General features: G+C 44.3%; 2 protein-coding genes across 15 annotated transcripts in view; one reads left to right on the top strand and one right to left on the bottom strand.

Annotated features, from left to right (window-relative positions):
* The window catches only part of APBB2 (amyloid beta precursor protein binding family B member 2), a 311,717-nt gene extending 292,340 nt beyond the window's left edge, over positions 1-19,377 (top strand). For 10 of the 12 annotated variants that reach the window (XM_006129479.4, XM_075930527.2, XM_006129478.4 and 7 more), the window contains 6 exons: positions 2,580-2,694; positions 3,556-3,643; positions 6,079-6,162; positions 6,769-6,884; positions 8,340-8,519; positions 12,387-19,377. In XM_006129479.4, the coding sequence (XP_006129541.3) occupies positions 2,580-2,694; positions 3,556-3,643; positions 6,079-6,162; positions 6,769-6,884; positions 8,340-8,519; positions 12,387-12,554 (751 nt within the window). In that variant the 3' untranslated portion in view covers positions 12,555-19,377. The remainder of the gene's footprint in view (positions 1-2,579; positions 2,695-3,555; positions 3,644-6,078; positions 6,163-6,768; positions 6,885-8,339; positions 8,520-12,386) is intronic. The other 2 variants (XM_089777852.1, XM_089777853.1) reach the window with 1 other exon arrangement.
* A 153-nt stretch (positions 19,378-19,530) lies between these two features.
* The window catches only part of NSUN7 (NOP2/Sun RNA methyltransferase family member 7), an 88,878-nt gene continuing 87,224 nt past the window's right edge, over positions 19,531-21,184 (bottom strand). For all 3 annotated transcript variants that reach the window (XM_006129491.5, XM_075930535.2, XM_075930537.2), the window contains exon 12: positions 19,531-20,667. In XM_006129491.5, the coding sequence (XP_006129553.2) occupies positions 20,017-20,667 (651 nt within the window). In that variant the 3' untranslated portion in view covers positions 19,531-20,016. The remainder of the gene's footprint in view (positions 20,668-21,184) is intronic.

The following is a 21,184-nucleotide window of genomic DNA, read 5'->3' as shown; positions in this document are numbered from 1 at the left end:
GGAGCAGACTTTTAACAGCCCTGTTGGCAGTGTCAACCAAAGACACCAGGATCCCTTTCCTATGGGGCATTTTGGTCAAAAACAGGACACTGGCAACCCTAGTGAAGTATATTCCTTTCTCTCAGTTCATCTTGAGTCATAGCTTGGGTTGCCAATTTTGGTTGGACATATTCCTAGAGACTTTATCACATGATGAAATAATTTTAATTAAAGAGTAATCTTTAGTTCCTGGAGACTCCAAGACAATCCTAGAGGATTGACAACCCTACATGTAGTGAATGCAATATGCCTGGAGTTTTTAGTCCAGTTTTCTTTTTCCGATACTGGGTCAGAAAGGAACTTTAGTCATTTACATCAGCTAATGCAGAGGTGGGGAATTTTTTTGGGGTTGGGGGCCACTGTTCCACAACAAAATCAGTTGGGAGCAACACACACAAGAAGCAAAAAAAAAAAAAAAAAAACCCACCTTCACTGACTTGCCCCCCAGAAGAGAAATAGGGGGGGAAAATACCTCACCCTCCTCAGTCTCTAGCCCCAAAAGGTGGGGGGAAGTGCCGAGGCTCAGGACCAGATTAACTCTTCTGGGAGCCTGAGACTAATAGATTTTTTAGGACCTCCCTAAACTCTCGGGTGAGGCCAGAGATGAGGGATTCAGTGTCCAGAAGGCAGCTGTCGGGGAACAAGCTTAGGGGTAGGAGTATAAGGTCTCAGCAGGAGGGAAGGTACAGGAGCGGGGTGGGGGTGCAGGGTCTGGTTGGGAGGGTGCAGGGGATTGGGTGCCTACCTGGCACAACTCCCAGGGGGCACTGTCATTTTTGTACAGCTGTGTGCTGCAGGCACCTCCTTCCCCCATTGCCAGCCAGTGGGGGCAAGAGAGGACAGTGCCTGCAGGGAGCGCTACCTCCTCCTTGCCAGGAAGAGTCTGCAGACCAATGTGGCCCATGGCTTGTCTTGATTGGGCCCAATGGCTTGGAACTCCTCCTCCCTCTGCCCCATAGCGGAGAGCCAGCTCTCGCACTCCAGCCACAGCGCTCCATGTGTGACGAGAGCACCAATGCCAGCTCACGCTGCTGCCGGGTTCCCCATCCCTGAGCTAGTGATTTGACCCACTGTGTACTGACAAAAAGGGGATAAGGCTCCTATCTTGGTGGCGGTGTTGCTGGATGCAGGTACAGGCAGTCCCCGGGTTACGTACAAGATAGGGACTGTAGGTTTGTTCTTAAGTTGAATTTGTATGTAAGTCGGAACTGGTACATAGTGTAGGGGAAACTCTAGCCAAACATTTCTCCAGAGCTCAGTTTTATTCTCCCACATCTCACTTCCCTCAGTCCTTTATTCTCAAGCTGAGGTGTCTGCTGAGAAAAGCCGCTCCGCGTCTCCCTGGTCTGCTGGGGGGGGGCGCGGCGCTAGCTTCGCGTCTCCCTGGTCTGCTGGGGGGAAGCAGCTAGTGCGTGGTTGCCTCACCCCGTTTGCAAATCCGATGTAAGTCGGATCCATGTAACCCGGGGACTGCCTGTACTTGTAATTGCCACCTCTCTTGGGGGGAAGGTACTAAAGTGTGTCTTCAGGCTGATGGGATGATTAGGGGTCTGCTCGAGGTGTCTTGTCTAATTCTAGTCAGCCATTTTCTTGAGGGTGTGGAATAAGAGGGAATTTGCAGTTGATAAGGAGTGTTGAGAAAGAGGAAAAGGCTGGTGACCGTGTGCTGAGTGGGCAGCATGTGATGAGAGAGAGAGGGAAAACAAATGTGGGTGGAAGGCTGCAGAAAAAGGTAGCTGCTGCTTAGCTGGGATTGTGTCTGCCACCCCTCACTCCTGCTGCTGTATGGTCTGCCTACACTTCAGGGCCATCTGCACCCTAGAGTCCCACTTATAAGCATGCCTGCCCCCCAGGATATCTGGGAGGCTGAATTAGAACTTCAGTACTCTGATAGCCTAGCCATGTACTCTCTGAGTGCTTAGTGTTATGCACACAAGCTTTTGTTACAGGGTGTTTGCTTTAAAGTTATTTAACACTTGGAGAAGTAGTGAGGTCAGAAATATAGTTCAGTCAGTTGAATTTGAGTAATGCTCAGCTGACACACATCTCCTGTATGCATTGTATTTCTAATTACTGCCTGCATATTTTAAACATTCTCTAATTCTTTGAAATAAAGCTTTTCTTCTGCTAATTTGCTGTCTTATTTTTCTAGCATTTTAGAAGCTGAATATAAATCTTTGTAGAAAAGCACTTTATTTTCCCTCTTCTTTATCTGTCTTTGTTCTTTATGTTTTGAATACACTATTCTTTTAAATTTTCTTGTGCATTTACATTTGCTGTTGAGTTTATAGGTTATAAAAGCAATGAGTTTTCATTGTTAGAAAGTTGAATGAGCTCATAATAGAGAAAGCATCAGAGACTGGTAATGTGTTCCATAGGTATGTGCTTGTGTCACGTTAGTGCATATTTCTTGATTTAGCTGTTCTGGCTGAGCCACTGATTCTGTTCTCTGACAGCTCAGACATATGCTACTTAAAGCAAACTTGCTTTATTTTTAGATGCTGCTTTTTCTAACGTGTTAATTCATTTTGTCTGCACAGAGACTTCGCTTATGTAGCAAGAGACAAAGACACGAGGATTTTGAAATGTCATGTGTTTCGATGTGACACGCCTGCGAAAGCCATTGCAACAAGTCTGCACGAGATCTGCTCTAAGGCAAGTGGATTATAACCACTCATTCATTAACCTCACGAATGGTTCTTAGAACTGCTACTGTAATCAGCTGTCTAAATCCATAGTTCCCAGCTATTAGTCCCTGAACTGGTGATGGGCTGCGAACCTGTCTGCCAGGCTGTGGCACTCTGCCAGGCCACGCCTCCAGCTGCGGTGAGTGGCGCTGGGACTGCCCCAGTGTGCTGTGGCTGGAGCTGGGCCACAGGGAAGCTGTCACTGCTTGGGCAGCCTTACCACGGCCTTAGTTCTAGCTCTGGCGGCAGCCACGTACCCAGCTGTGGTGGCTGCCCTGTGTCCTTTCCATTGCTGGTGGCGTGTTCTGGACCAGTGAGCAGAGCATTCGCGGCCATGAGTGTCCTGGCCTTCATCAGTATTATAGAGGATCAGGTTAGAGGCCTCTGGCAGCTGCACTGAGTGTCTGCAATTTCCACCCCTCCTCCAGCAGGGCCCAGCTTCCTCCGCGGGGTCTCCCTGCCTGCTGCAGCCTGCATCACATGTCTGGCCACTTCCCAATGTCCCAGGGCGCTGCAGCCGGCAGCACTAGTCAGAGTTGTGCGGGGGGAGCCAGGGTTCCTGACTCAAACCAGTGGGTGTCAGCGGAGCTAGTACTGCCCAGCTGTCGGGTGGGTGCAGCGAGCCCGAGATGTGCTTGGGATGAGTGACCCTGCGCCTCTAGACTCCGACTGTTAACGGCCTGGAGAGGAACTCGAGACACCAGAAACGTGAGCCCACCCCTGTTGCTTGTACCCCACACACCACCCATTCATTCGGTTACATGGTGAAACACTCCACAGGCTTATGTACTGTGTTGGGAAAATGCTATGTTGTTGCTGTGTTCTCCAGATTATGGCTGAACGGAAGAATGCTAAATCTGTGGCTTGCAGCTCTTTACAAGAGCGAACAAATCTCACCCTTGATGTTCCCCTGCAAGGTACTGTATGTCAGAATTAACTTTTTATTATCGGCTAGATACACTCCCTCAATAATACTGTTTTTAACAAAAATCGACCTGAAAGGAAGGCTAATAGTGTCTTTTAGATAGTGAAAGTGATGATACTGCAAAATAGTTTTATTGGTGATGTTGACAGTAGCACAATTCTGCTCATTTATGGTAACTTGTTTTAGAGCAGATCCAAACCCTACCTGCATTCCAGCATCAGTGTGAGCTTCAAAGGCTGACAAGCAGGCAAACCTTCCAGTCAACTATCTGCTGCATCCTGCAGTATGGTTGTGTTTCTTTCTCTTAGCTTAATGGTTGATATGTTGAAAACAGTATAGGAGACTTACACCGAGTAAATAATGGAAGGTATATGTTTTAAATCCACTTGTAACTGCGAATGGTCATAAGTTGACCTTTTGCAACTCGGGGACCGGCTGTAGCCTTTTGGCTAAGGTACCCACTGAGGAGACCCAGGTTCCAGTCCCTGCTGCAGTGACTCTTTAAACATTTTATACAAAATGGAACTAGGGATGTTAATGGATAACTGGTTATCTGGTAAGTATCACCCTTAACTGGTGATGCTTACTGGGTAACAGTTAACTGGTACCTGGGCCACAGGCAGCGAGCAGGCTGCTGCATGCAGAAGTGGCAGCCCCACGCGGAAGTAACCCTGGAAGCAGCAGTGGCTTCTTCCAGCCCCTCGCATGACTGTTGCTTCCAGCCCATGCAAGCTGGGAGCAGCCCCTGTCCACAGCAGGGGAGTTGCTCCAGTGCAGCCAGACTGGTGTCCTCCCACCCACTCCCACCCCGCCCACCTCTGTTTTAATCAGCTAACTGGTTTAAACTAATTAAACAGGATTTTACATCCCTACATGGAACAGCTTCCACAAGATAAACTGTTGGGTTCAAATCCCTTCTCCTCTGTCAGAGCAGGGATTTGAACTGGGATCTCCCACATTCTGGGTGAGTGCTCTGACCGCTGGATCATATTGAGTAAAAGGGGGGAACGTTTGCTAATCATTTCCTTGAAAAAACACTAACCCGGCTTAGGTGCCTAACTCCAGGAAGGGGCTCATGGCTGTGAATCCAAAGTAGAAGTAAGTGCTTCCATCTAGCCCAGAGTTAGATGCCCAACTTCTATTGAGGCCAGGGGTGGGCAATAATTTTTGCTTGGGGGCCACTTCAAAAATGTTTGAAGTAGCCCTGGGCCACCCCAGAAGGGGTGGGGCCTAAACGGGAAGGGGCAGGGCTACCCCACTCCCATAACTGGTCTGGGGGGGATCCCCTTTGCCCCCTCTCCTACTAGGCACCCTTTCCCTGGAAGAGGCTTGGCACGTTCCTCTACCCTGTGAGGAGGCCGTGGCACTTTGAAGTGCCGCGGGCGCCTCGCAGGGCTGGGGCAGGACGAAGAGAGCTTCACGCAGCTCCCCCGCCCCCAAGCCCTGATTGGCCTGAGGGCAGGGGAGCACCCAAAGCCTTCTCCACTATGCCCCTGCTCTGTGAGCAGTGCACGGTGCTTTGAAGGGCCTCACGCTGCTCACAGGGTGGGGGCAGAGCAAAGAAGGCTTCAGGGGTGGGGGAACAGCAGGCCTTCAGCGGGCTGGATCCACTCGCTTGGCAGGCTGAATCTGGCCCACGGAGGCCCTTTTGCCCACCCCTCGGGTAGGCACTTAGGTTCTACCTCTCTCCTCATTATTTCCTGTTGGCTAGCTCAGACAGTTCTCTGTCAAGTGCACCGGCTGCAGTGAATCCTCTTCTTAGGACTTGTCTACACAGTGAATTAGTGGACAGCAAACTAGACTGCAAATTTAAAGGTGCCAGCTTGCCACGTAGTAGAATACCATGTGGATCTTGTTACAGCACAAAGACAGTCCCAGGGTGCAGCTTAGTGTTCTGCTGTTTGAAAGCATTCTGTGTAGACAATTTCACTTTCCCCATGCTTTGTATAGATAGTGTGGGCCACTAATTCAGGATTATGGGCTTTACTGGGTAGTAGGGTACCCAAGTTGGGAATTGCAACACAGAGCCAAAGTCCTCTTTGTGTGGATCTAGTCCTTAGAATCCAAATTTTACATGGCTGTGCTGAATACAAGACCAGTCCTGTATGTATGTTCATAGCTTAGAGATATATTCATGCAAGTTTTCTACATTTTCTTGCATCTTGGCAGTTTGAACACAATCCTATTTTTACTTTGCAAGAATTGGAAGTTGTATCATCTTCCCCCTTAATTCCCCTAGAAATCACTTACCATCTTCTCATGTGAGCTAGAGGGAGTGGAGATCTGTGTTAATAAATTTTCAGAGTAAAATTACTTTGTAAGCTATTTCTTCTGTCAGTGCAGTAAAAGTATATTTTACTTGGTTGTGAATCTTGATAAGCAGCCATTGATTTTTTTGGTTTGTTTGTTTCTTTTGTTCCCATGCAGTAGATTTCCCAACACCAAAGACAGAGCTGGTACAGAAGTTCCATGTGCAGTACTTAGGCATGTTACCTGTAGCTAAGCCTGTGGGTATGTAACACCATTGTTCTTAACTGATGTTGGAAGGTTCTTTTGTAAAATCTAAAAGGGCTAGATTCTGACTACATGTGCACAGGTAAAGAAAAGTGCAAGGAGCAACAACACTTTTTCCTCATGTTCCTGATGCAAAGGGGTCAGCACTATGCATCCAAATAGCAAGAGAAGGGGGCCATCTGTGGCCTTATTCAGGCTTCTGCTTCCTCAGCCAGAATGTTTTGGGAAAGCCGTTGAGACCGAGCCCTGTGCAGTGCCCTCTCTCAGGAGTAGCTATTGCAACTAAAATGTCAGAGGGGAGTTGTAAGAAGGGAGCTGTAAGTGCATAAGACTGGAGTGAGATGCCCCCTGAACAAGCAGCCATCCCAGTGTTTTAAGTTTCCTAAGAGGAGACTGAAATCTACCTTTAAGAAAAATGAAGGATAGCATGAGCTAGTCATTATTTTTTCTTAAACCTCCTCTCCATCAAAATGTTTGTAGCTAAGCAGTATAAAGCAACTAATTTCTGTGCTTCCAGGTGAAAATAATAGTTTCATCTAGGTTTTTTTACGTACTCATTTTATGCATTTTTTTTATCCCATTCTCCCTCCTTTTACATTTCAGGTATGGATACTCTGAACAGTGCCATAGAAAACCTTATGGCTTCCTCTAGCAAAGAGGAGTGGATGCCAGTTACCATGAACGTTGCTGATGCTACTGTGACAGTCATCAATGAAAGAGTAAGGCAGAAATAATGTGTTAACATAGTTTTTACCAGTGCAGTCTCAGACCCCAGCTGTAATAGAATTTTTGTTTGTACTAGAGTTTCTTTTGTTTCATTTTACATTTCCTTTTAGTACTATAAGCTATATTCACCAGATCCTTTAGTAGAATTTAACATTTTCAAAATTTTACAATTCAACTCCTGATTTAATGTTAAAGCGGAGCATATCAAGGCTCTTACCAGTTGCTTCTATGAGATTGTTTTATTTGCTGCTTCAAAACATACCCTTAGAAATAACTCTAAATGTTTAATACATATAAAAAATAAGTTACCAGCATTACCTTTTCCTAGTGTTTTTGAGACCCGAATACTTCAGGCCTAAGCCCTGGGCCAAGAGTCCTGAAGACTGAGATTTGTTATATCCTCCTCTGCAGTTTAGCAAAGGCAATGAATCTTGCAGTCTTTGTTTAATGCTGCTGCTTTATACAAAGTACTTTTCCAGAAGACCAGTAGAAGTTGGATCTCTCTTGTCCAGCGCCCTTGGGACCTGACCAGTCCCAGAGGAGGGAATTAGCTGGGCAAGGGGAGGTCTCCTGATTCCAGCCCCTCAGCCTGCTGCCTCTCCCATTGCCAGCTTCTTTAACATGGCTGGGGTGTCTGCAGGCCAGCCCCAGCCCTAGCTTTGTTGCTGGCCGGCCGGGAAGCTCCAGCCCCACTGATAAGTGGAATATTGTCTGATCGGGCTGCTGCAGCCCCATCCCTGCTGCACATGGCCCCAGCCCTGCTGATTCTGCCAGGCTGCTGTGGCCAGCTTCCCTTCTTGGGCTGCTACAGCTGAACCCCAGCACCACAATCAGGCTGCCGCCACTGTGGTCTGACCGGACTTCCCCTCTTGGGTTGTTGTAGTCCTGGCCGTGCTGCCAGGCAGCAGACAGCCCCAATCGCTTTCCTCCAAGGCTGCTGTGCCCCACTGCTAGTAGGCTGGCAGGGTTGCACCGGGCTCCCAGCTGCTGGTCTTCCTGGCGTGGGGCACTCTCATCCAGGAACATCCGTGGTTATGCCGGATCACGGATGCTGCTGGAGAGAATCCCGGATTTGGGAGGTGCAACCAATAGAATGACACTTAAAAAATAGATCTGTTTCACTTAGGGATGTGAAGGAATAGTTGACTAGTCGCTTCCCCCACCCGCTGGCTGCCTCTATCAGAAAAACCCTGGGCTCTATGCAGTGCTGCTGCTTTGAAACTCTGTGTGCAGCTTGGGACCAGCTGGGGTGTCCCCAGGCTGCACATGACATTTCAAAGTAGCAGCACCATGTGGAGGATGTCACTCAGTGCTAATGCTGTACAGATAGATTATAAGAATTGAGCAGTACTGCTACAGTTTCACCAGAGACTTTAGAAACATAAATGAAATATATGTAAGTTGTACAGAGTACATTTTAGTAATGAATGATCATTGCTTCATATCAGAATGAAGAACAAATCATGGTGGAATGTCGTGTTCGGTTCCTGTCCTTTATGGGAGTGGGCAAAGATATCCATACATTTGCCTTCATTATGGATGCAGGGAACCAGCATTTTGAGTGCCATGTTTTTTGGTGTGAACCAAATGCAGGCAATGTATCAGAAGCAGTTCAGGCTGCGTGTATGGTAAGAGATCTTCTGTGGCTGTAGTATTTAACTCTTGAACTCTCTCTATGAATAGTAATTCCAAATTTGCAAAATCTATTAAGTCCTTATAATATTTAAAGAAATGTAAAAACTGGTATCTTTAATGACAAATGAATCTTTGAGAATGTAAATAATGCTCCTGTAGCAACTTTACTTAGTTGGATGAAAGTGATCATAATATAATGGATTACACAATCCTAGGGAAAGGAAGCAGAGAGAGCAGCAGAATAAGGATAATGGACTTCAAAAAGGTAGATTCAGAACTCGTAGGTGGGTTCCCATGAGAAGAAAGTTTAAGGGGAAAAGGAGTTCAGAAGAGCAGAATCTCAAAGACACAATATTCAAGGCACAACAATACATCCAATATTTAAGGTACAACAATATTCCTTTCCTCAGCGTGCAGGAAAGAGAGCAAGAATAGTAAAAGGACAATACAGCTCTATCAGGTGCTCTTTAATTACACAAAATGCAAAAAGGAATCCTATAAAAATTGAAAACACGAATCATAGAACACTAGAACTGGAAGGGACCTCGGGAGGTAATCGAGTCCAGTCCCCTGCCCTCATGGCAGGACCAAATACTGTCCAGATCAGGGGTCAACAGCCTTTCAGAAGTGGCGTGCTGAGATTTAATGTATTCGCTTCTATTTACAGGTCTGTGTGCCGTTGATACTTTTAAAAGTCAATAATAGTCTTTCTCCCACCTACCCCTGTGCAGTCTGCTCCCACCCCAGCTCAGGTGGGGGCTAGGATAAAATCCAGCTTCTCAAATCCTGCAGTTTGTCCTGTCCTAACTCCCAGCTAAAGCACAAATTATCCACACCTCCCAGCACAAACTACCTCACTGTCTCCACCTCAACCAAACCCCCTCCAATGACCCTCAACCCTCTCTTTCCCCCACCTACCCCATGTAGTCTGCCCCTGACCTCCCCCTTCCCAGTAGGCTTGAGAGTGCAGGGGAGAGAGGCAGAAATTCAGCGCAAGAGATTCTCCAAACTCCCCTCCCCTCTGACTACTCCTCCCAAATACCCACTTGCTCACTCCTCCTCTCTTTGCCTAGACACTTATTCTCTCCTTATCTTGCTTTTTATCATCTGCTCTGGGAACTGCTCCGTTTCAAGCACAGAGCAGCTGTTTAGCTGTTTGCTCAGCAAGACAATGTCCCATCCCCCACCGATCAGTTGAGGTCCCTGCCTGCAGGGCAGAGAGAGAGCTTTGAACTTCTGAGCAGAGCTCAGAAAACAGCTGCATGGATGCGCCTTTAGAGGAAGCTATGGTCCCCTGCCACTGCCCTCTCCCCCCCCCCAAGCTGCTGGCTCCTTTGGCCTTGCTGCTGGCTGGGTGACTCACCTGCTCCAGCCCTCCTGCCATAACTGCTGCTCCAACCAGCTAGAGCACCAGCCCAGCTGCCAGCCGGCATGCATGCCCCAATCGGGCTCCCAGCCTGTCCCGGCCCCAGTTGGGTTGCTGAAGCCCCAGCTTCACTGCCACAGCCATGTGATGAAGAGTCCTTTTAGTCTCATTACACAATCATTTAACACTGGCAGTTTGATATGTAATTTACAAATATAGATAAAGTGTAGGCCAGTGGTCCCCAACGCAGTGCCCGCTGGGGCATTTATGTGCGCCCGCCTAGTGACGAGGGCCGGCCCAAGCCATTCTTGCACCCCGGGCCCTGAGTGCCTGGTGCATGCGCGGCCCCCGCCCCTGCCCGCCCGGCTGCCCCAAAAGGTTGGGGACCACTGCTGTAGGCCTATATGCAAATGTTCCATTAAGTAATTGGAATAATGTACAATTGAATTGACCCGTGAGGGGCTTTCATTCACTTTGAAAATCAGACCCTGATATTTCTGAAATGTATGCTCCTTAACTACTTTGAGTCAAGAATTAAAAATTTTTAGATCAAAGAAGAATTTGTAGCTCATCCTGAAAAACAAAAACTGCAAGAAAAATTATTAATAGATACTTTAGTGCCTAGAAGATCCATTCATGTTCCAGAACCCTGTTGTGTCAGGTGCACAAAAGATAGAACTGGCAGTCCCAGAATGCCATTCTCTGCCCAATGTCCTATTTTTAGCTTAGAGAGCCAAGTCCTGCAAACATATTACTTTAGAGAAACAAATGTTTGTCATGCAGGATTATTGTTTCTTAAATTAAAAAGATGACTGTCCTTTAGAATATCTTAATACCAGTATTGCACTGATTTATACTTGAGCATTAACATTACATTGCACTCAGTCCATGTAATTGCATAGTATGATAATCATTCTGGCTACATCTACAATGCGGCACTATTTCAGAACACCGGAAGTATCCCAAAATAGCTATTCCACATCTTTTTATCATGCCCAATGTTTCAAAATATAAGAGGTTCACTATTTCAACGTCCCTGTAAAGCTTGTTGCATGAGGGTTAAGGGACATCTCAGAATAGCGCTTTATTTAAAAATTTGACACTGTAGTCAGTACCAAATTTTGAAATAAGCTATTTTGAAATTACCTTGAAATAAGCTACACAATTTGTGTAGTGCAAATTGCGTAGCTTATTTCAAGGTAAGGGTGCATTATACCCTCAGAGAACAGGAAGAACAGCTGAAACCAGGAAACCTGTTTGCTAGAATTAGAAGACCTATTCCTCTGATTTAAGGCTCTGTGCCTTAAATCAGAGGCAGTTTCTTGAGTCAATTTCTGCCCTCAGATGGCTCCCACTGACTTGAGTAGGACTGTACATACAAGTTCAAAAGCAGAGTTTGCTTGTACAGGCAGTCCCCGGGTTACATACAAGATAGGGACTGTAGGTTTGTTCTTAAGTTGAATCTGTATGTAAGTCGGAACTGGAGTCAGCTGCTGCTGAAACTGATCAGTTTCAACTGCGGCTGAATCTGGATGCCAGTTCTGACTTACATACAAATTCAACTTAAGAAACCCAGGCGTCCCCAAGTCAGCTGCTGCTGAAACTGATCAGCGGCTGATTCCAGGAAGCCTGGGGCAGAGCAACTCTGCCTGGGGCTTCCTGTAGTCAGCGCTGGTCAGTTTCAGCAGCGGCTGACTTGGGGACGCCTGGGGCAGAGCAGCTGGGGTGCTGCTGGGTTGCTCCAGTAGCGCGGCTCCTCCGCGCTACTGGAGCAACCCAGCAGCATCCCAGCTGCTCTGCCCCAAGCGTCCTGATTCAGCCGCTGCTGAAACTGACCAGCAGCGGCTGAATCAGGACGCCTGGGGCAGAGCAGCTGGGGTGCTGCCCCGTTGGTCCGGAGCGGCGCTGAGGGACCAACCCGGCAGCCCCCAGCTGCTCTACCCCAGGGGTAGGCAAGAAAAGCCTGGTCTGCTGGGGGGGTTACTAGCTGCACCCCCCCCCCCCCAGCAGACCAGGGAGACGGAGAGCAAAGCTGCGGAGCACGCCTGCAGGGGGACAGCTCAAGCGCGCCCGGGCTGTCCCGCTGCGGGCGTGCTCCGCAGCTTTGCTCCTGTCCCCCTGGTCTGCTGGGGGAGTCCAGCATAGCCGCTGGACCTCCCCAGCAGACCAGGGACACCAGAGCAAAGCCGCCCTGGGCGGCTTTGCTCCTGTCCCCCTGGTCTGCTGGGGGGGTACAGCAGCTTTGCTGGACCCCCCCCAGCAGACCAGGGAGACCGGGAGAAGCTTTTCTTGCCCCGGAGGACACGGGTGGACGACCCGCCGCCTGTGAGCTCCAGGGCGAGAAAAGCCCCGATCGTAAGTGCGGATCCGACGTAAGTCAGATCCGCGTAAGTCGGGGACTGCCTGTAATGTATAAAAAGTATGGAATTTATAGTTCTGATATGAGGCTATTGAAATACACTAATGATTGTGGAACATGTTTGCTTTGTTGCAGTTACGGTATCAGAAGTGCTTGGTAGCCAGACCTCCTTCACAGAAAGTTCGACCACCCCCTCCTCCTGCAGACTCGATGACCAGAAGAGTCACAACTAATGTCAAACGAGGAGTCTTGTCCCTTATTGACACTTTAAAACAGAAGCGTCCTGTTTCTGAGATGCCATAGCTGCTCAAGGGAAAGGATTCTTGTAACACTTAATTGAAGATAAAATAGCTACACTAAAGAAAATGAACTGATGTTCGACCTTCCATTTTAAATTGCTGATGCTTTGTCTTCAAAGAATTTATCCATATCAAAACAATGTTAGACAAGCATGTTCTCTCGTTCTTGCCATCATCATGTGATATGAAAAGACGCATGAGTGATTTTTTTGCTGTCAGTGAGTTACATCATGAGCAGTGGAAGGTCTATTTGATTGTAAATATTATGAACATTACCTAAATTCACACAAAAACAGAATATGGCCACGTCCCTCCTAGTGAACTAATGTTAAAGTCCTTGGAGTGATTGCCTGCATTATAGTTTCACCATCTTCTTGAGCTGGATTTGTCACAAGAAAACCATTAAATCCTACAGCACTTTGCCCTGTTTTCAACACTGGAGTAGGTACAGAGTATTAGTTACCATAAATTACTGTAGTTTAAATACCAAGTTTTATTTTTACAAACTGTACCTGTTAGTGAGTTTTAAAATATGTGTTGGCATTGGTTTAGCAACCACTTTATAACTTGGCCTGACATGCCTTTTGAATCATAGTGATCATATTTCATTTAATGTTTATGTATTATGATTTTGGAGAAGAAAAGTTTTGAGTAATTCAGAGCAGGATGCATCACCTGTAGCCTTTCACCCCAAAACAGAAAAAATTTTACCTGGGGCTGTTAAATCTATTCTTGAAAATCCTACATGGTGCAACAAAAATGTGATTTATTAAACTGTAGGTTCTTACCATCTAGAATTCTGAGAGGGACCTATTCAGAACTGTTAGATATGATACAAACTAGAACGCTACACATTGTCCCTGTCTTACTCCTGCGTGCAAACTTTCAACTGAAGGCCTGATCACAACGTTCTTTCATTTGGAGTTTGGTGCTGTGTTAGTAATTACATGAGATGCAAAGAAAGGACTATTACATTTTTTGTTGTGCAAATCTGTTCCCATTTATACCACGATGAGGTTTCATTTTACTTTTATGCCCTTTTTTGTAGCAGCTCTCAACAAAGGAATGATGGAGCTACATGTAGTATAATCTGATTTCAGAGCTTTTGTTCCAAAGCTCCAGCTGTGTTTGTTCACTCAACTGTAAATTCTTTGACAACAAACTGGGTAGTATTGCCCCTTAAAAGCATACATTGTACTAACCTTTGAATGCACCTATTTGCTTATCTTTTTTCTGTGTTTTTCTCCCTTGCCACAGCTATAGGTTGGTACTACAGTAAAAATGAAACATTGCAGATTTTTTTAACAGTGTTAAAAAATTTCTGTCTCCATTGTTAGATGTCTGCCCTGAAGGCTGATCCATCTGGGTCTGCTGACACTATCATTCTAAAGCCACAGTGTCTATATGGCTATAGTGGCTACTGCTATAGCAAAGTAGCTATGCTCAACTGGTCAAATAGACACACGTGGCTAGCAGCTAGCATGTTGGATACCACAGATCTAAAGGGACATTGTCAAGATCGATAGGCCCAGAACTTGATCTAGTTTTCCCTTTATATCTGTTTAGTAGAGGCATTGTTTTACATTAATGGTTGTGTATTTTCTGGTTTCAAATTGGTGGCAGTTGCTATTCTTGAGTTACCCCAGTAACAAACAAATTAAGCTGTGGATGCAAGGGCCAAAGCATGATGATCACTTTTACCTTTTAGTTTGTAAAGGAATTATGGGCAATTACTAAAAAAATGAACTTGGCATGACAGAAATGTGACTATACTGGCAAATGAAAAATTGATGTTCAGGTAGTGTAGAAAAAGGTTCAGCTCCATGGACACGAGCTGAGAAGGCCAGTGCCCTGAAATCCTCAGAACCCAACTGGTGCCTTTTGTGGCTCTGACTTGACTGAGATGTCTAGGCACTACTGTCATATAAAGAATAATATAACACAATGGGATACCCTTAGCTAAAACACTTGCCTGTGGGCCCAGTTCAGGAAGGTATTTAAGCATGTCCTAATTTTAAATCCCTGTTTAAAGCTAAGCAAGTGCTTAAGTCCCAATGCAGGAACAAGGTACAGGCAGTCCCCGACTTACGTGGATCCGACTTACGTTGGATCCCTAGATACGAACGGGGTGAGGCAACTCCCTCACATGCGCAGCAGCATTCCCGGGGCTCGCTCACCTGGGTCCTAGGATCCTCCTCCTCCTCGGGCCGGCTCCGACTGGGGTCCCGCAGAGCTGCCGGGCAGAGGAAAAGTGCCTCCCCCCACCCCCCTGCCAGCAACAGGCTGCCCCCTCCCCTGAGCAACAGGCTGCCGAACAGACAAAAGCAGCCTCTCTGCCCCTCCTCCCCTCTATACATGCCGGGCTCCCGGAGCGCAGCAGCGTCCCCGGGGCTCGCTCACCTGGGTCCTAGAATCCACCTCCTCCTCCTCTTCGGCTGGCTCCAACTGGCCTCTGCCTGCAGCAGCTGGCCACAGGGACAGGGATCCCGCAGAGCTGCCGGGCAGAGGAAAAGTGCCTCCCCACGCCCGCTGCCCCCCCCCCCCCGCGGCCTCGCATCCTGCACGCCTCCCCTCCCCCCCTGCCAGCAACAGGCTGCCCCCTCCCCTGAGCAACAGGCTGCCAAACAGCAGACAAAAGCAGCCTCTCCTCCCCTCCTCCCCCTATACATGCTGGGCTCCCTGGGCAAACAAAGACTCCACCAAAACAAACAAAGTGCTGGCCTCATTGTGTTAGCAAAAAAAGGACCCTCCTCCTAGAACCCTGGGTGGTGTGTGGAAATAAAGCTATTAGCTCAAAGCATGGTGCAGAGCTGTTTGGTATTTGATGAGTTACTCCTTTAGTCCTGAGTTTGTCACAGGGACAGAAATAGATGTGAAATCTTCTGAACAGGGGAACAGACAGCAAAACAAACATTAGAGGGGAGTTAACCTTTCCCTATGCTATCCAAAACTAAAAAAAATGTTTGGCTAGAGTTTCCCCTACAATATGTACCAGTTCCGACTTACATACAAATTCAACTTAAGAACAAACCTACAGTCCCTATCTTGTACGTAACCCGGGGACTGCCTGTATTCATGTATCTCAAGCCTGGTTGGAGCACTTAGGCTACAAGAAGCTTGCACTCACATTCACTCCCTTGTCTCTGTGGGTACCTGCAGCAGTAATTTCAGTGATCCCTCCTGGGACCAGCACTATTTCCCCACAGTGATTATCAGTAGCCATCATATGGTAACATCGCCTAGCCCTCACCACCCTGGATCAATATTAAAATTACTGATCTAGAGAGGTAAGATGCTATATTCATTAACACTCTCCAGAGTTAGCCAGTTATCTGAGGTTTTCTTTTAATTACAGAAAATACCTTGACCGTGTTGTCTTAAAAATCCAGTTTGAAACTTTCCCGGGATTCAGATTTGCAACTAGTTTTAAAATGTATAAATACATTCCATTGGAGATCCATTGCATCTGTGTGATGCTGCTGCTCTGTGGTGGCAAATTACAGGACCTCTGTTTGTAATTAAATAGCTATTGTTTTTTATTCACTCCTTGGTTTGATTGTTATCTGTTGTCAGGACCATGAACACTTAGCTTGCTTTCAGCAGCAAAGCACATAGAGAGTCAGGGATGCAGTAGGTATTGAAAAGGCAAAAGATAGCAATGTATTGGAAAGTCACAGATCATGCCTTTAGTCTGCCAGTTTTACCAAAATACTGATTAAGACCTTGATTCTGCAAAACCTAGGCACCTGCTTTATAAGCACACTAGTCTCACTGGCTTCAACAGGATGACTCATGCTCTTACAGGTTATGCACATACCTAATTGTTTGCAGGATCAAGGCCTAATTTTGTAAAACTAATTATATTAAAAGACTATGTTGACTTACTTTCTGCCATGGCCAACAATTATGGCTGGTGCATGCATGAGAGCAAATGCCATTTTACTTAACCTTGTAATGATACTTCAGTTACCTATGCATTCTTTATATCTAGTGATTCTGTAAGTAGACATACACTATGCCTTGTATGTCTCATGTCATTTTTGAATTAACCTGTTAAATACAGCTTAAAATATTTTTATTTTATTTATTCTATTTTTACTGAAATAGCCTGCATTATGATGTTAATGTACTATCTTTACTGGACATGATCTCACAACATATCCAGTGCTAAGTAATCTCCATGTACTATAGGTTACCTAAAAAGGTGGGTTTTGTAATTATTTGTAGTCACATTTTTATTCGCGTATGTAGAAGAAATGGCAAAACAATGTGTAAAGCTAATTCCTATTATTTTATAAATGCAACAAAGTAGAGGCAGATATCACAGATCATCTTTAATTAATATGCTCCTTTGCAAAAGCAAGGAGATTTATAGCCACAGCTAATGTCTACAGCCTAAAGCCTTTCCTTTGAATGCTACAGTTTTTAGATTTTATTTAAACCACTTATGATTTCATTTAAAGGGGAGAGGAGAAGGTTTTGTAAAGATATAAGAATCACCTACAGATTGCATGAAAGGACATTGATCCCACTTGCGGTATAAGTTCTTAGTGATAAACATTGTGTAAAGAGCTATATGTACCTCTTTCGAAAAAAGAAGTCCTTTCTTAGAGTTGCAGAATGTAAAGCTATGGAATAATTAATCCATTAAGATTCTTCTGTGTCATTTACTAAGATTTCTATATCCCTTTTCTTTTAATTTTATCAACTCTTCTAAGGCAATGAAGCAGGGACATAAAGCTTAGTAAATCACGTGCAAAAACAGCTATTTTTACTTTGATAGCTGATATTAGCTCAGCCTTTACAGCTTTAACATTTACACTGTTACTTCTATCTGTGCAGGCTTAGTTATCTTAATATATTGCTAAAAACCTATGCTGTACAGTCACCAAGCAAAAGTTTGATTTATTTAAATATTTGCAAACTAGAAAGGGAAAATGCACATTGTTTATCAGTCAGAGGTCAGTGTTATATAAAGCAGTTGATTGACACTGAAAAGAACTTTTTTTTTTTTGCTGTTGACCACTTTTACACATTTAAATGTAATCTGTTGTGAGAATAAATTTAGATGCATAAAATGCTTGACTCTTGTCACTAGTCTGTAAAGTTTGGAAATCCATTCATTCCTGGGACAGAAACTTGGTGGGGGAAGGAGAAAGTCTCAATGTATTTACTGTTTAGAGTTAATACCAATACACTGAACATTTCAGAAGAGAGACATTAATGTATTTTCTGAATTATTTAGTGGTAAATATGGTACATATTAAGGAACATATGTTACACTCTAATGCATAGCTTAAAATATAAATTGTTTTTAGGTCCTAGAAAGCATATTTTTAATGCAGAGAAGAGGAAGTCAGAAATTGTCCCTTTTAAAGGTTTGGTTTCATTTATATGTTGCTGGTGCAATTCAGGGCCAGTGTGGGAATACCTAAAATTTGCTAACAGCTGATGGTAGAGTGGCTTGTGAAGCAAGTTGTTCTCTAGCATCATATTTATTACTCCTGGCTCTTGCACAGTCTGGTCCGAGAAACTGAACCAGCCACGGAGCGCTAATCTTGATCTGAGACCCATTGGTGGGACAGCAGATGGAAACTTATAGTAATGTGCTGTACACCGTATGTGAATAGAGCTTGGACTTCCACTGCCAGATCAGTCAACTAGCATCTTTTAATGAGCACACTATTTTTTATCTTTGAGACAGTTTATACTTAGTTTGTTACAATATCCACTTAGTATTATTTAAAATGAAAAGATTAAAAAAACCTTTTTGCCTTCTCTTTCCCAACTGCAGAATCTCTCACCCCTGCTACCTACTCTAAGCTATTCTTAGTAACTGTTTAGAATAAATTAATATAATTTTCCCTTTATATTTTCTATTCCCTTTCTCTAAATTGTGGTGTCTCTGCTCTCACCCTCATTGTGAACTATGCTTTTAAAATAAAAGCACTGATTCCATTTCCACTGTTTGGGAGCCACAGCTAATGGGAGCTAGGGGGGACGAAGGCAGCACATGTAGCTGCCTATCTGTGCCCCAAACTAGGAAAAGCAGGGATATGTTGGACACCCACTTGCAGGAAGGGAATTGCCTAACATGAGCATCACCCAGCACCATAAAACCCCTCCGGTGCCCTAAATCCCTCACTCCTGGCCCTATACCCTGAACCAAAGTCTTCACCCACTGAAGCACTTATTCTGGTTAACTCTTAGTTAACCAGCACCCTCTTTCCTCCCACATGCCAGATAACAGAGCTTGTACTGTACTTTAATAGAATGACATCTTAATGTATTTAGCAAAATGCAACCATATATTAGCTAGAAATGATTAACATTTAATGTGTTTAGAATGAGACATAGTTTAACTTGCAATCTGATGTTCACATATAACTAGAAATGCTGTTTATTATTTTCCTCCTCAATTACCAATGTCAACCATTTTGAATGTTTCTAAAGAAATTGTTAAAGGCACATAAATGTAAGCCAAAAAGCTTGCTGTTTTGGTATTCAGTGTTCCTATTTTGCTTACTTTTGTCACCTGCAGGGATACAGAATAAGAAACATTTTTGCCATGTATACTTCTGCCACTCTCAAACTATTTCATGAAAAGTAGCATTTGAGTTTGTATACCCGCCAACATTAGGCTGAAAATTATGATCGTTATAAACCATGTCAGTAGTGTGACATGTCAGATTATAAATCAGAATTCATTTTAACATTACAATATCTAGCCAGTTCTACAATGAAATTTTCTATTCAGTATTTTTAAAACAAAATATCCTCTGCTTCTTATTAAAGCACATCTGACTGAACAGGGCCATTTGTGCTCCCCAGCTGTGTGCACAAAATGTTCAACACAAGTACATAAAATGTAGGCATTTGAAAAATCCACTGGCATTTTAGAAAAAATGGTCTGGCTTATAATTTAGATTGTGCGGTCACATAGATAATGAAACTTTTCAACAAAGATGATAACTGAAAACTATAAGATCAGACAACCTTTTAATTTCATTGTTCTTATGTGAATTTTTACACCACTAAACAAAACTTGCAAACATTGCTTTTAAAATTTAGTATGCCCAGATATTTATAGAAGGGTATAAACAGAAGGCATGTGTCAATGTCACATTCTACTGATTAGCAATTAGATAAACAACTTTTGAGCTCATCCCCTAAGTATCTGCATAATCTACTATAGATGTTACTTTGTTTATTTTGAGTCAGAATTTAATAGCTGGTGTGAAACAACCACATAATAGACTCTTGCAAAATATTCCCCTGCTAGTTCCATAAAAGCCATTAAAAGGTACTCCTTAGAAATGTTCCCTTAAGATAAGTAGTGTCCTGCACAGATATACCCTGCTAGCATCTAAGTATATGAATCAACTAATATAGGAATGTTGACCATTTTAGAAATATAATTTCAAACGATGAAGAAATAACTATGAACCAGTTAAAACATTTCATCTTCAAATCCATGGTCGAGAGTGCTTAACCATAGTTGAAGGTAAGGTTTCCTTTGATTTGATGACTCTCTTGGATAAAGAAGGTATAAAGTCACGTGCTGAGCTCTTTTTTTCAATCCAGCTATAGTAGTAATGTTGAGTTGAAATTTGAGATTTATTCCCTTGAGGATTGAAGTATGGCACCATTACTGGAGGCAGAACTATTTCCACAGGTTTCAATACAACCATTTTATCTTCAGCCCGTGGCTTTCTAATGTGTGTCCGTCTCTCAAACACCTTACTCATAGATGACAAATTGGGTGTATTCTTCAGCATTCCTGGCAAGGAGGAGTTTGAGATGGGTTTGGTAATTTTCTTCAGTTGAATGGAACTGTTTGTTTGCTTCATATTCTTTTGTGAAATATCACTAATTGCTTTAATTGGTGAAACTTCAGAGTTAGTATCAATAGGTATCATTTCTCGGTTCAGGAACTCCACAATATTTGATTGTACCCAAGTATCTTTAGGAACATTTCTTTGCGGTGTTACTTTAGATTTTTTCTTCCTCTTCTCCTCTCTCTTTGATGATTTTCCTATATCAAGACCTTCCAGTAATCCTTTTGCTGCAGCACGAGCTAAAATGTCTTTGACAGACATGATTTCAGCTGGATCCCTCTGAAATTAAAGATACCAATATGTGTACTCTGATTTAATTCCCTAGCATACACCTGTACTCCATTGTTAAATGCAATGAGTCATGGTATCTGGGTACAATGAGGTGTATCAATCACATGCTGGCAATGCAGGAGTTAATAGTTGGGGACTAAGAGACCACACTTCCTCACCTTTGTGGGGCACGCTTCCCAGGAGAGAGTGCAAATAAAAGGAAGCAGTTTGTCTCCCTCTTGCTCCTCCTGGCTAAAGGGGACAGCAGTCTTCTGCTGCTGGGACTCTAATCTACTGAGGCAAAACTTAACTAATGGAATACAGAACATTACTATCCATGTAGTTACCTTTGTATGCCCAATCTTTTTAACAGAGTCTGTGGTCTAGTTTAGAGAAAAGAAATTGCATTCCACACTTGTGTGTTCTATCTGCAGTTTTTCTTAATCACTATGTGCTAGTGACAAAGGAACTTCAGCAAGGTGACAGAGTATTTCTATACTAATTATTTTTAGATGCTAAGAATATC

This window comes from Pelodiscus sinensis, chromosome 4 (genome assembly GCF_052426305.1).
Source record: "Pelodiscus sinensis isolate ZL-2025 chromosome 4, ASM5242630v1, whole genome shotgun sequence".
Lineage (NCBI taxonomy): Eukaryota > Metazoa > Chordata > Testudines > Trionychidae > Pelodiscus > Pelodiscus sinensis.
The sequence above is the reverse complement of the archived record's forward strand: the minus strand, read 5'-3'. Positions and strand labels throughout refer to the sequence as shown.